The sequence below is a fragment of the Amia ocellicauda genome, chromosome 11 (assembly GCF_036373705.1).
Source record: "Amia ocellicauda isolate fAmiCal2 chromosome 11, fAmiCal2.hap1, whole genome shotgun sequence".
Lineage (NCBI taxonomy): Eukaryota > Metazoa > Chordata > Actinopteri > Amiiformes > Amiidae > Amia > Amia ocellicauda.
In genome coordinates, this window is record NC_089860.1 from 16,284,610 (window position 1) to 16,299,093 (window position 14,484).

At 39.1% G+C, this 14,484-nt stretch overlaps 1 protein-coding gene across 6 annotated transcripts in view; it reads left to right on the plus strand.

Moving 5' to 3' along the window:
* Positions 1-14,484, plus strand: part of rnf130 (ring finger protein 130) — a 59,478-nt gene that overhangs the window by 37,175 nt on the left and 7,819 nt on the right. For 4 of the 6 annotated variants that reach the window (XM_066716677.1, XM_066716678.1, XM_066716676.1 and 1 more), the window contains 4 exons: positions 4,264-4,346; positions 9,299-9,395; positions 10,409-10,613; positions 14,258-14,351. In XM_066716677.1, coding sequence (XP_066572774.1) covers positions 4,264-4,346; positions 9,299-9,395; positions 10,409-10,613; positions 14,258-14,351 — 479 coding nt within the window. The other 2 variants (XM_066716682.1, XM_066716681.1) reach the window with 2 other exon arrangements.

Here is a 14,484-nt window from a genome sequence, read left to right on the forward strand (position 1 = left end):
ACAAGCAAGATGTGAAACAAATAAAGAAGATAAGAAAATAATGTCCCTCTAATGACAAAGTGCTTCATTCAATTCAGGAAGGCAGTATTCTGAATATTTAACCCTGAATAGTGCTTATTTGCTTCACACCTTTGGCATTTGTTTTTGTTTTTCTGCAATTGTAGTTCATAAACTGACATATATCCTTGGGTCTGCAGTCTGCCTAGATCTATAATTATTTTAATATTAGTGCAGGCATTGCACTAGGCCTACTTGCTAATCTTGCTACAATTCCTCCTAGCTACAGATTCTTAAAGCCTATTTTACAATGACTGAATTAATTATGGTATATGGTAATTCTGAAAGTGTCATGAAGATATAACACAAAGAACACTGGAAGTCTGGATAACTCTAGCTATGGAAACGTGTTACACAATGGAAACACATTTATCTCAGGTGTGGGGGTTAAACTAGGAAATTATGATTTTAAATCCTTGATTATGAGACGAGTGAAAGAAAAGACAGGATGTCTTCATTCAAAACCATGTCAAAACCAAGACAGAAAACTGGAGAAATGAATTATCCTCCACATATTTCATACTGTGAAGGGAAATGAATTAAGCCAATAAAAATGTCAGTTTTTTTGTCATGCTGTTGATTTTTATTTTTGTATTGTATTTCAGTCTTTTTCCCTCTTTACATATTTCAGATAGTCCAATCAAGTCCAATCAATACCAAATTGAACAAAAATACTACAGAATAGTGGTGCAATGTCTCAGCGAATTGTGATAATCCAGGCTTTCCTCTTGTTTGTCTGCTGGAAATCTGTGAAATGACAGAGCTTTATATCTTTCATAAAGGGAATCGCTCACATGGCTAGGAACACAACAGTGATACATGTTTGTTTATCGCACTTCCACAACTGATGCTTTCAGAGCCTCGTTTTTGCTGGGACTGTGAATAAAGTCCATTGGTTACAACATCGGCTGTCTCTTCTTTGTTTCTTTGTTGAGATGTATGGTGTCACTGCACGGACAAAAAGCTTTTTATTGGTTAAGTGAAAGACGCAATAACACAATTTTCGTTATACAAGTAGAGTGCTCCGATACTTCGATATGCAGAGCTCAGAACTGTTTTTGAAATTTGGTATCACAGTAGTATCGAACTATCTGTGTTTTTGACAACCCTAGTAGGAAGCCATACTGTTGCTGTGATGATGTCATTGTCACATTATCCATATGCAGTCACAGAGAGAAGACACGGCTGAAGAAGTAATCAATCAAACCCCAGGATTTCACCCTCTGAAAATATCTCTATATACCCACTAAAAGGGTCGCTGTCTATATTGATTTACTTGCAGTACTTAAGATAGAATAAAAATGAAGCAAGTCTTGCAATAGCTGAAATGCTAACAAAAGAACTTCACAGTGCGAACATGAATTGTTATAGATTTTATATTTTGAAAACCACTGAAGTTCAGTTAATACTTCCTTTTTGGTCCTTTTCACCCTTATATAAGACATAGGCCACATCAATGGAATAAAGCATTTACCAAAATAATTAATACAAGAAACCCAGAAATGTCCTCATGTATAGAAAAGCAATCTCAGCCCTGTATAGTGTGTTCATCTGATCTTGTGAACAGGGCATCAGTGCCAAGGACCCAACAATTTCACACCCTAAGCTTTCAGCTAGATCATGAAAAGCTGCCTCTGTTCCCATTTTTCATGTGATCATGGCTTCCGATTGAAAAGGAGAATTGATTCGATACAGTTTAAAAACAAAACACAAATGAAGCTTAGAAAGTATCTTAGTATTCAAAGACTTTGAAGGTGCATAAAAAGGCATTTAACAGGTAAGGGAACGAGGTGAACTGAATATGAGTCCCAGGAATCAATGGGGATTGTGCTCGTCAGGGCTGTGGAGGCAGGCCAATGTAAGCATCCGTTTCTATGCATAATGCATGTTGTTTTCAATGTGCAGAAAAAACCTGAATGCTTTAAGCCAGGTTATTACATGCAATAATTCTACAGGATGTGTTCAAAGATATGAGACCATAAGAGGAAAGGTTGCTGCCCGATAAGATAAAGCATGCACACTCACGACACTCACAGCTGCCTCAATGAGCAGAGAAGTCATAAATAACCTTCTCTGTGCTAACCTCTTCGGCCGGAGAATATGCCATGTTTTGCACGGCCAGCATCGCTTTCCTTATTTGGGAGATAGGGGGCTGCCTCTTTTACTACTGAGATACTGGAACATTCTTAGCTGTCTTTGCCGTTGCACTTGCTGTACATAGTGGCTCTAAGTAAATGCACAGTCGCATGCAGCTTATGGGAGCTGTCACACCGGCTAATCTGCAAAGAGGAAATGCTTCTCCAAACAAAGCCTCCCTATCAAAAGTGTACAAAATATGTGCATCTAAAAAATTTGAGTATTTGAAGCATATTGAATTGCATTTGAAGCATTTATTGCTGAGAACAGATTTCTTTTAAAATACAGTAAGTCTGCCTAAATAAGGAAGAAGTCTAATATTATTGAACTGCTTTCCTTAGATAAGAGTTACAGAATATATTTTAGCAAAGACCCCAAGATCCATGCTAGACAGATAGATCTACAGTACGCCTGCATCTCTCCTTCATGGACCGCATGTGTGGTCAGCAGGTGATAGTCAGTGGTGCTCAGACTTAAAGACGCGCTGGTCAAACAAAAACCTTGTGTGGCGTTCATGTGCTAAATATTTAGAACGTGTGCCGTTGCTATGGTGAGGTACAGAAAAAATCACAGATAATGGAACAATGATGTTAAAAATAATGGTAATGATGTCGGCTAAGCCTGTCGACCAGGCAGGAGAGCTGCCCGAACAGGAATTAGGGGATTAATCACTGCTGACAAGGGAGAGGAGAGAGCCCTGAGGGGCTCGTTGGGGAGATTCATTTGGCTCATGTTTGCCGAGTGCTGATTCTGCGCTCCAGCGGCACAGCGAGAACGGATGCCAGTCTGTTGTTCACTTGCGTGTGCATTGTTCCTCCTGACAGATTTTGCCGTCTGTAATGCTGTGTTCTGCATGCGCCTAGTGCATGTGTGTTCAGTGTGGAAAATATGACTCTCGCTTAACCACTTTGTTGCCGTGTTCATATTCCACTTTATTTATCAAGGCAGTTGTGGTGCTGTTGTGACTTCACACATGCGATGGGCCCTCATTGAATGAGTGTCAACTACCAGTTGTGTGATATGCAGCAGGGCAACTTCATCACTGGAGGAGGAAACCACTGGCATCATCAGTGCCAGTCAGGAAATGTAATTGCCCACCATGGTACCAGAGCACAGAGAAAATATAAATATATCTCCCCTTTTCCCCAGCATATGCCTGCTTTCCCGTTTTTCATGAGTTCATTGATCAGGCCCAGTTGCTAATTTTGTCTCCCGTTGTGGCTTAAGTGTCCTTGCTTTGGTTGCTTGTTTTCTTCTGTCAGCAGATTGCTAGATATCAATAGCCCATAAATAACGCTCCATTGATCCGTCTCTTCCTTATCGGTTATATTCTCTTCTCTCCTGGTGAGTCTCATTGGGTTAAATCACACACAGATTCACTGAAAGAATAAGCAGAGCAATGTGCCATTGTCAAATGTGGCGAGAACATTGAGAAAGACGAGAAGCAGCTCCATGGAGACGGAAGCGACGGGCAGTCTACACTGCCAGCTGCAGCACACTGCCCTTACTTAACCCACTCACTATCCACACTGCTAGAATGGGAGTGTGATGCTGTATTAGCTTGAAATGGGTGATTTGAGTATCTTAATAGCTTTCATTGTTTCTTTTAATATGCCTTTTTTTAAATCTATAGCTCTAAATACCTAGAAAATATTACATTTTGATATGCATTTCAGTTTTTTTCAATTATCATCTGCAAATGTAGATTGCAGTCAAATGTAAGCTCAGTGTTACAATCTTATCATCTATCCCTACATTAAAATAATACAAAAATATGGATGAAACCTCTTTTGCTGAATTTTATAACCAGGAGATCATTGTGCAGTTTGTATAACTAGATGTCCTCCAAATCCAAACAAGGATTTTGTTTTTTTGGGTCACTGTGCTGAATTTCTTCTTCCTTCAGCCATTGAATACTAATATTGGATACAATAGCCAGGATAAATATTCATCTTCCCTCTGGTTTTAGTTATATCTGAAAATGTAAGTAATATTTGGACGTTGACAGTCTATATACCTTACTTTGTTTCTGATCATGTTTCCCCTGTTTTTTTGTTTTTTCTTACTCAGGAAACAGATCCAGACTTTAATCACTGTGCCGTCTGCATTGAAGGCTACCAACTTAATGATGTGGTCCGCATTTTGCCTTGCAAGTAAGTTGAAAACCAGACCTGTAAGTCATGATGTTTCCTCACTGGGAACAAGACTGTATTTAGATTTTCCCTTGCTTGGCTAAGAATGAAGACAGTAACTAATAACTGCCTTGTTTAGGGCCCTAAACCCTATTAACTTCCTCTCTCCTCTTTAGAGCTCTGAGACAAATTTAGCATACATGCAAGGTTTTCAAAATGTCTCAAGTGAATATTTCACAATCAAATTTGTGTGGCCTGAGGACATTTTCACTATCATTCATCACATTGTGAACCCCTTCAGTGGAGTGGAAAAAAGGTATTTTATCTCTCTTCATAGAAACAAGAAATCTGGATGCATTCCCTAACAGAAATAAAGCCTGCTTTCCAGTGCTTAAACACAATGGTAACACTGCAAAAGAAGAGATACACAGTGGTGTATTTTAGTGCCAATCATCAGGCTGAAAAAGGTGTTGTTTGAAAGGCTAAAAATACATTTTATCTTATGTGGGTTTTTTCACATTTTAACAGTAGTTCTGCTAACTAAAGTGGAAGTTTGACATGGAGAAAAATACCTGGTTTTGTCTGTGAATCTGAATCTGTGACTCTTATTAGAAATCAACTTATCCCAACAAAGAGGGAGAAAAGAACTAAACGCATTGATTTAAAAACTTAAAGGGTTCACATGAGACAGTAATAACTTATTGAAAAAAAAAACTTGTTTTCAAGTGTATTAATAGATGTAAGCATGTGACTGTCAGTTTGGAGGCTACTGGAACTTGCTTTTCCTGAAAGTATCAAACGTGTCATAAGATGTGCTCTTGTGACCTCTTGCGCAAATGGGATTCATGAATCATGCAGTCCAAATGTCTTTTAAAAAATAAAAAATAAACGTCTGCTACAGTCTCTGTGCTCAAATCACTGCAGTATAAAATAATACTTCTGTCTACTATGTAGTCTGCTGTCCTGCTAGAACCAATCCATAGATTAGAGTAAAGCACTCAGGCACCTCTACAGCACATTTAGTTGAAAATCAGAAAACTTGAACACATTCAAACCATGTCAAGCGTGCTTAAATGCACAGACGAGACTCTGGCATAGGTCAATGCTTTCTTAATGGTATTATAATCTTGTTTTGTACAGGTCTGACTCTTCAAGTGAAGCATTAGGGTAATCATAGTTTAATTGCATTGGGTTGCTTTATGCCTATTGACATTTTGTAGATACAGGGATATCATTGCCAGCCTTGTGGTGTCAGATAACGCAAATAAGAATGAAGTCAAGCTTGTTTTTGGTCAGTAATGTGGTCCATTTATTTTATTCGTTTCGTTTCAGACAAATATTACCAAGGTAATGCTACGGTATCTGAAGCAGCTGTTGCTTTTTGCAGAAATTGGAATCCCATCCTTTATTTGGACAATTTTTACATTCATCTAAAAATAAATGGCAAATGCCAATGTCATGTTTTGCTAATGTTGTTGATGTTTGTTTATGGAATTAGAGCTTATATGATTGTGTTTTTCTGTGTTTGTTAAAATTCCTTTACTTCCCTGTTTGGGTTCTCAAAGTCCACACAGGATACTGGAATTTCTACACGGTTTAAAACGGTATAGGCTAAACATCTATATGATCAGTGCATTTGTTGCCCAGATATATTCCATAAGCATTTAAAATTACTGGGACTGAGAAAGCCAGCTGTACTGTGCAAATTCCCGGTAGTGCAGCCTACTGATGGATGGGGGCCATTTGAGTGTTGGTGGTGCCCATTCCCTAAGGAAAACTATGCATTACAGGCAAGCCTGTACACTGGTATTTTCAGGTACAGCTTACTCACAACCTTGGCCTGGTTTCAATTAGTAATCCTGAGCAGAGGTTCAAAATAAACCTGACAGGCTGATAAACCGATGCTGGTGAAAGCAAATCACTTTTCTTTTAAAGACGTACTGTCTTGTTTGTTGTGTCTGGGAGGTGAAGGCCTGTGAGAGATGCAAGTTCATTGTTTGCTTGTCCCCCAAAGCATTGCCATGATGTTTGAGAACTCGTCTTTAGCACTGCTATGCCACTTGTTATGCACATTTTGTAGGAAGAAAAACAATTAACAATTAATTTAATAATACATTTTGATGGAAAATATGTTTTGGCTCACAAGTTGACCTTGCACTGACATTTATACATAAGGCTTTACGATCTCTCCTGTTATGACATTAGAAACAGCTTTTCCACAGTGGACAGAAATCTCTTCTTGTTTTGTTTAGTTTGTTTGTTCCTCTACTTCTGTGTGCTTTGTGTTGCTTGCTCGATGTGCGTCAATGGGCTTCATGCACGTGAATGCTGGAGCTTGCACTTGCCCCTTTCTTTTCCCATGCATCCTTCATGCCCCTCTATGCGAGCCGTTGGTTAGAGGAGAATTTGTTTTGCAGCTAAGCAGGCTTATGCCTTTCAGAGCCCTGCTGCCTGTGTAGGTTCCTGCAAGATAAGATTAAGTTACTTACTAATGTCCTCTTGCGAGGTAGAACTCTACAGAGTTTTCTTTGCTTATTCAGCACATTAAATCAAGATTGTATTTTTCCAAACCGCCCTGTGCTGAATTATTTAAACATGAACTGTGTGCATACCAACACAATGTTACAGCATGGATGTGTGTCAGTGTGAGGGGAGACAGTTACTGATGGGGTCCATTGGACACATATGAACTGGTTTCATTCCCTATAGAATGCTCTGGATAACCCACAGGTTTATTTTTTGTTGTCGTTTTTCTTTCCTCTCCCCTGACCCAGTAGAGGCTAATATATCCTGGGACAGAAACCAGATACTGTATTTTTCCTTTTTCCCTAGTGTTAACTTATGTTACAAATGCTATAATTTTTCTCCATTAAGGTTTAATCTTACTCCATGACTTGTGTTGCCCTTTTGATGCATGTTAAGCAATTTATATAGTTCTTAATTCAGAGTTTTCTAATGCAAAATCATTAATCTTTTTTTAGGTCTTATAATAATAGCAGTTTATGCAGATGACAAAGAAAATACTTTGTCTGCCTTTGTTACAGTGAGGGAAAAAAGTATTTGATCCCCTGCTGATTTTGTACGTTTGCCCACTGACAAAGAAATGATCAGTCTATAATTTTAATGGTAGGTGTATTTTAACAGTGAGAGACAGAATAACAACAAAAAAAATCCAGAAAAACGCATTTCAAAAAAGTTATAAATTGATTTGCATGTTAATAAGGGAAATAAGTATTTGACCCCTTCGACTTAGTACTTGGTGGCAAAACCCTTGTTGGCAATCACAGAGGTCAGACGTTTCTTGTAGTTGGCCACCAGGTTTGCACACATCTCAGGAGGGATTTTGTCCCACTCCTCTTTGCAGATCCTCTCCAAGTCATTAAGGTTTCGAGGCTGACGTTTGGCAACTCGAACCTTCAGCTCCCTCCACAGATTTTCTATGGGATTAAGGTCTGGAGACTGGCTAGGCCACTCCAGGACCTTAATGTGCTTCTTCTTGAGCCACTCCTTTGTTGCCTTGGCTGTGTGTTTTGGGTCATTGTCATGCTGGAATACTCATCCATGACCCATTTTCAATGCCCTGGCTGAGGGAAGGAGGTTCTCACCCAAGATTTGACGGTACATGGCCCCGTCCATCGTCCCTTTGATGCGGTGCAGTTGTCCTGTCCCCTTAGCAGAAAAACACCCCCAAAGTATAATGTTTCCACCTCCATGTCTGATGGTGGGGATGGTGTTCTTGGGGTCATTCCTCCTCCTCCAAACACGGCGAGTTGAGTTGATGCCAAAGAGCTTGATTTTGGTCTCATCTGACCACAACACTTTCACCCAGTTCTCCTCTGAATCATTCAGATGTTCATTGGCAAACTTCAGACGGGCCTGTACATGTGCTTTCTTGAGCAGGGGGACCTTGCGGGCGCTGCAGGATTTCAGTCCTTCACGGCGTAGTGTGTTACCAATTATTTTCTTTCTGACTATGGTCCCAGCTGCCTAGAGATCATTAACAAGATCCTCCCGTGTAGTTCTGGGCTGATTCCTCACCGTTCTCATGATCATTGAAACTCCACGAGGTGAGATCTTGCATGGAGCCCCAGACCGTGGGAGACTGACAGTTATTTTGTGTTTCTTCCATTTGCGAATAATCGCACCAACTGTTGTCACCTTCTCACCAAGCTGCTTGGCGACGGTCTTGTAGCCCATTCCAGCCTTGTGTAGGTCTACAATCTTGTCCCTGACATCCTTGGACAGTTCTTTGGTCTTGGCCGTGGTGGAGAGTTTGGAATCTGATTGATTGATTGCTTCTCTGGACAGGTGTCTTTTATACAGGTAACGAGCTGAGATTAGGAGCACTCCCTTTAAGAGAGTGCTCCTAATCTCAGCTCATTACCTGTATAAAAGACATCTGGGAGCCAGAAATCTTGCTGATTAATAGGGGATCAAATACTTATTTCCCTCATTAACATGCAAATCAATTTATAATTTTTTTGAAATGCGTTTTTCTGGACTTTTCTGTTGTTATTCTGTCTCTCACTGTTAAAATACACCTACCATTAAAATTATAGACTGATCATTTCTTTGTCAGTGGGCAAACATACAAAATCAGCAGGGGATCAAATACTTTTTTCCCTCACTGTACATGCCAAAAAGTGTCACGGCATAGCAAAATCCAGTCTTGTACACATACAATTATATGAAATCAAGAAAAGTAGGAAATTGCACAGAATGTTTCAACATAAATGTCATTGCTTTTGCAATAAAGTACACTGATGTATCTGTTGATTGGAATTGAGGTTTCACAGTTTTCCCTCTTTCATCCAGTTCTATGAATAAACATTTGTACACTGAAGTAAATGAAGCACACAAAGACTGCTGGGAGAATGACACATATGACACGTATCCACTGTTAGGAAGGTAAGCTTTGTTTAAAATGTCTTTGTTATTCCAGAACTCAATGTATGTTGTTTTTATTTTCTCAGGCATGTCTTCCATAAAATCTGCGTGGACCCCTGGCTAAACGAACACTGTACCTGCCCCATGTGCAAACTTAATATTCTCAAAGCACTTGGAATTATGGTAAGCAGAAACAGAAGAGCTGGATAGGAAGAAGGCTGGCGTTGGCTGGGTGGCATTTTATTGACAACAGTATCATATTCACTGATTCATTCCAGGGAAAGGATGTTCTAGTAAACATTGAAAGAGTCAGTCTTTACTTTCTTTTGTTTGAAGAAGAGCAGGAAATAGGACACTGAGTTTGCAGTTACCTTCCTTGAAGCAAAAAATCAAGTCTGACCTTATTCCTCTGGTCATGTCAGGACATTTCAGGGATAAATGGTGGCTCACATAAGTAACCAGCAGGATTTTTAATGCGTTAAGATAAGAAACCCTATCTGTTGTCAAAATGTACATCTAAAGGTGTCTGGGAAACAAAAGAGAGAGCTTCAGACACCAGGGATATTATGAATAATTCACAATTCACAAATGTGTAAAACAAGTTCGTGGAGCAGCCTATATGAGAAGTAAAACCTGATAGAAATGTTATGGAGGAGTTATGGCAGCAGATCATCCAACTTGCATTTCTCTTGCATGGCTGTGAGTGTTAGTGCCTCATCTTCAATACAGATTAAATATTTAAACCAGAAATTAACAGCGTGACTAACACAGAGTAGGTTAAAAAGTGTCCCAAATTTGTATGAATAAGAATTTGATACAGATTTGATGTTATATAACCTTTTTTGTAACAGGGCAAAAACTAAGAAATTGCTGCCACCTTCTGGGGAACACATATTAAATAATCAGAAAACAAACAGGCAGTAATACTTAGATTTTACATTTATGGATGAATGGGATTGCCTTCTTGCTGATGTATTCTAGTGTGGCATGCATAAGGACTTCCTTGTGAATGTTAATGTCAATATAATATTTTTTTGTATATATATTGCAACATCTGTGATCAAAACTAAAGTTCTCTCTTTTAGAGCTACTATGGTAATGATTTCCGACTGAAGGTTGATGAGGTCAAGAACCAGTACATCTAAGCAATCTTTCTTTTTCTCTGTCTGTCCTTTGTTTACCTTTTTGTTTTGAAGCCAAACCTGCCATGTGTGGACAATGTGGCCTTTGATATGGACAGGATAGCTCGAAGTCAGACTGTCAATCAGAGATCAGCCCTGGGAGATCTAACTAACGAGAACTCAATCAGTCTGGAACCACTAAGGCATTCTGGGACGTCCCAGATCCCATCAGACGGGGAACTTACACCACGCACCGGAGAGATCAACATTGCTGTCACTAGTAAGGGCTTTACTAATATAGACCACATATTGCATTGCACCTAGTATTAAAGATTAAACACTGTGCTTCTTTATAACCTTGAAAGCTATTTCACAGTGAAGCTGACTCTTTGGAATGAGAGCTACATTAACCCTTAACTAGAAAAGCCTAGAGAAGAAATCGGTTTGCCTTGAACCTTGCAGTATGATTCAGTTTAATTATTTATGTTTACTTTCAGATAACCCACCAAAAACACCCTAAACAAAAATCTACATGCAGCCAAACCAGCCAGTTGTTATATTTAAATATATACTGTTTTACGATTCACTGCCTCCAGACTATGGTAAATGACCTGAAGTGGTATAAGTATTCCATAAGTGCACTTACGCAGATTGCAGGTTGGAGAACATGATCGGCAATTCTGGTGAAATAAAGTCCAAGCTCAGCTATAGTCTGTCACATGTGCACCCACTCCTTTTCTAATTACACACAACCACAGATGGTGTTCAGTCCTGTATTTGTGGCCATGTTTAACGCATCGCATTTCTGCAGTCATAATTTTATTTAAACAAAAAATAATTGGTTAAATAACTTTCTGAATAGTTACTTATATCAAGTCATCTCCTATGCAGTGTGCTGAGAAGGTCATGGTAGAAGTTGGCTTTCTTGATATGGCACAGAGGATTGGACTCGCCCTAGAATCAAAACTCTGAGCTTTGTATACAGTTTCTTTTCTGTTACTTGCTTTATAGGCGTTCAACAGCATTGCTCCCTGAGAGTTTCAACCCACTAATGTTACTTTGCCACCCCATTTCTCTGAACATCTACATTCACCTTTGTTCTGTCCATTTTTATGCAGTTTAAGCTAATGTTCCTATTATTTGTGCAGAACTTCTAAGCTTTTTGTGTTTTTTTTTGTTTTTTTTTGCTATCTGTAATCTCTAAAAACATGCAAACAGCTGCCTCTGACTGACCCATTGGTATCTCTTTAATCTTTGTATGCAGAGGGGTTTATTTACTTTGGACTCCCAAGCTAGGCCAAGTTAAATGCAGGCAAAGATTGAAGTAGTATCTTTTCTAAACCAATAATCCAAAGCAGTTTATTCCACACACCACTAAGCTTTACTAATTTCTGAAAGGTCTGCTGCAGAAAAATGAATGACGTCTTCTAAAATGTAGTGGTGTGTCTGTGGGTAGCAGCCTCACATCACAGTTCTCCACAAAATATAAGATCCTGTTTCAAAATGACAGTTATAAATAACATGCCAGTGACATTCTGCAGGAACAGGGATACAGAAACGGGGCACTGAAGTTCACTTGTTGCTTGTTAAGCACCAATATCTCCACAATTTAATAAAAGTCACCTGACATGTTGATACAGGTGGCTTGTGGGGGATATAATCCAATAAACTTCAATGCAAAAATGTAAAGCAAGTCAAATGATTATACTGAATTTTTATAGGAAACAAGATAAAGATTATGTTAAACATAAATTACCTTTTGTTCATAAGAGCTGTTGTGAAAATGACTTGATAGTGTAATAAGATATAAAATCATAAACCCTACACTGCAGTTGTACAAACTGTACTATTTAAAATTACCTTTGTCTTCTTTCTAGTATGCCAGACTTCTGTTTTTGTTTCCTTTTAACATTCCACATAATATTTTAAATAATACAGATTTATTGCATTTATAGCATAACTGATTGTATAATTACAATTATAGTGAATATTCCTTACACAACTAAAGATAAAGCTGATGAAGATCAATATTTTCCCTTCTAAATGCTATCAAAACCGTGACAGTTTTCTGTGGCCTTTTGAATCCATCCACACTCTGTCTGTTTAAAATGTTGAATGTGTGTGATTGAAAACTGTGCCTTTTAAGGAGCAGTGGTATGGATTGGTATTTAAGCCATCTGCTGCAATGGGCGTAGCCTGTCCCTCACGCTCTGTCCTGAGGTCAAGCGATAAAACCTCAGATACAGAACATGCAAGACAAATACATGCACCTCCCTCATTTCCTTTAATTCTGTCAGCTTGAGGACACAAGCAATGTTGACAAAATACAGGGCAGCTTGGAGGCAACTCCACTAATTCAATATCAGTAATGAAAGGTGGTATTTGAGAACATGTTTTCTGAGATTGATGACCGCTTTTAAAGAAAGCTCCCAGGCGTTTCCACAAAGTGCTGGAATCAGCCTGCACTAATGTTAATAACAAACGTTCATCAGCAGCAATGCAATGCAAATCTTTTCTCTAATCAAGGAGTGGAAGAAATTTTATCATAATACAAACTGACACATTTGCTTTGTCTCTGTTAACCAGTAGGAAGATTGTGCTGCCTATGCCCTAAGAGAATGAAAAGGAGGTACAAAAGTGACCCACATTTATTTTTCTTACTTCCTTGTTGAGCAACTGTTACACTATGACATAATTTGCTCAACCTCATTTTAATTTTGTATCTTTTCTGTAAAAAAGAAATCTCAGGTATACAAATTCACAAGTGAAAATTGGATTGTTTTCCTTGTGCCACAAAATGAGGATCATCATGATGTTGATGCTCATGAAAGTCCCACCCATTCATTTCCTTGACAGCCACCCACTTCACTTTTTGTAACAAACGTAGACAAGGGGACAGTTCAATCAGCCCAAGCCTAATCTTTTTGACAGATGCAAATCCTAAGGGGAAGAACTGTTTCAAAAATTAGAGCTCTTCATATCATGAGGCTGTGTAAAGTTGTCATCTCTCTTTCATGCTGTCTTTATCAGAAGCAGGCTTGAAAATAGTTATCTGGTTATCTTACTTTATTAATATAATATAAGTTTAGAGTTTACCGTGTAAAATAACTTCACCATCATGTGCAAGACGGTTGTCAAGTCTAGGTCAGTCACCAAGGGAACACTTTACTTCTGAACCTGACCAGTCACATTCAGATTGTACCAAAATGACTAGTTGAGTGTCCCGTCGTTAATTCCATGCGTTGTATTTAACCGAAGCATCGTTTTAACTTTCTCTCAAAGTTCGTTTTAATGCACCAGCTGCTACTTCTTTCCCGCCTCAAAACCTGGAGGCAATCCATCTGCTTCTTAAGACTTGAACATCAGATACTCCCCACTGTGCTTTCCCTTTGTTCGTACTGAAACATAACTTTAAAAGTTAAAAAGCCTTCCAACTGTATGTTCTTCAGTATTTGCTTAGTAAACAAGATCATGCTGTTTTATTGGAATGTTTTCTTGCCATCGGGGATTATGTTGTGAGAAATCGTCATTCATTATCTTTGGCTATATTTCACAAACACATACATACACAAAACATATTGACAATGACCTTATTTTTTAGTAATTATTGTTAATGAGTATTTATATTATTGTGTCCACTTGTCACAGCTCTTTTGTTCACTGTAGCTCTCACTGTGTCTTTTTTTTTCCTGCACCTCTTCCGATAGGCAGTGGAGACAATTCCAGTGCCCCAGCTCAGCAGCACTTTTTCAGTGTTTCTCTTCCGCTCTCCCGCTCTCACTCTGGCTTCTGTTAACGTCTCTTGCTGGCTCTGCTCTGCTCAACGTCTCTCTGGTCGTTTGCTCACTCGCGCTGTCGCAGGATTTCATGGGCCTCGCACAGAGTTGCCCCTCCACAGTGACCTCCCCTTTCCTTTGTTAACAGAAGAATGGTTTATTATCGCCAGCTTCGGCCTGCTCAGTGCCCTCACACTTTGCTACATGATCGTCAAAGCAACCAGCAGCATTTCGACCAGCGAGTAAGTACCACGCCTTCTCTGTGAGAGCTCCACTGTGCTCAGAACTTGGGTTCAAGTCCTAGTTGTACCAAGGGTGAGAAAATGTATGGGAATCCACAGGAACTTCTTAAGCCTGCTGAGGAAGAACAATAAT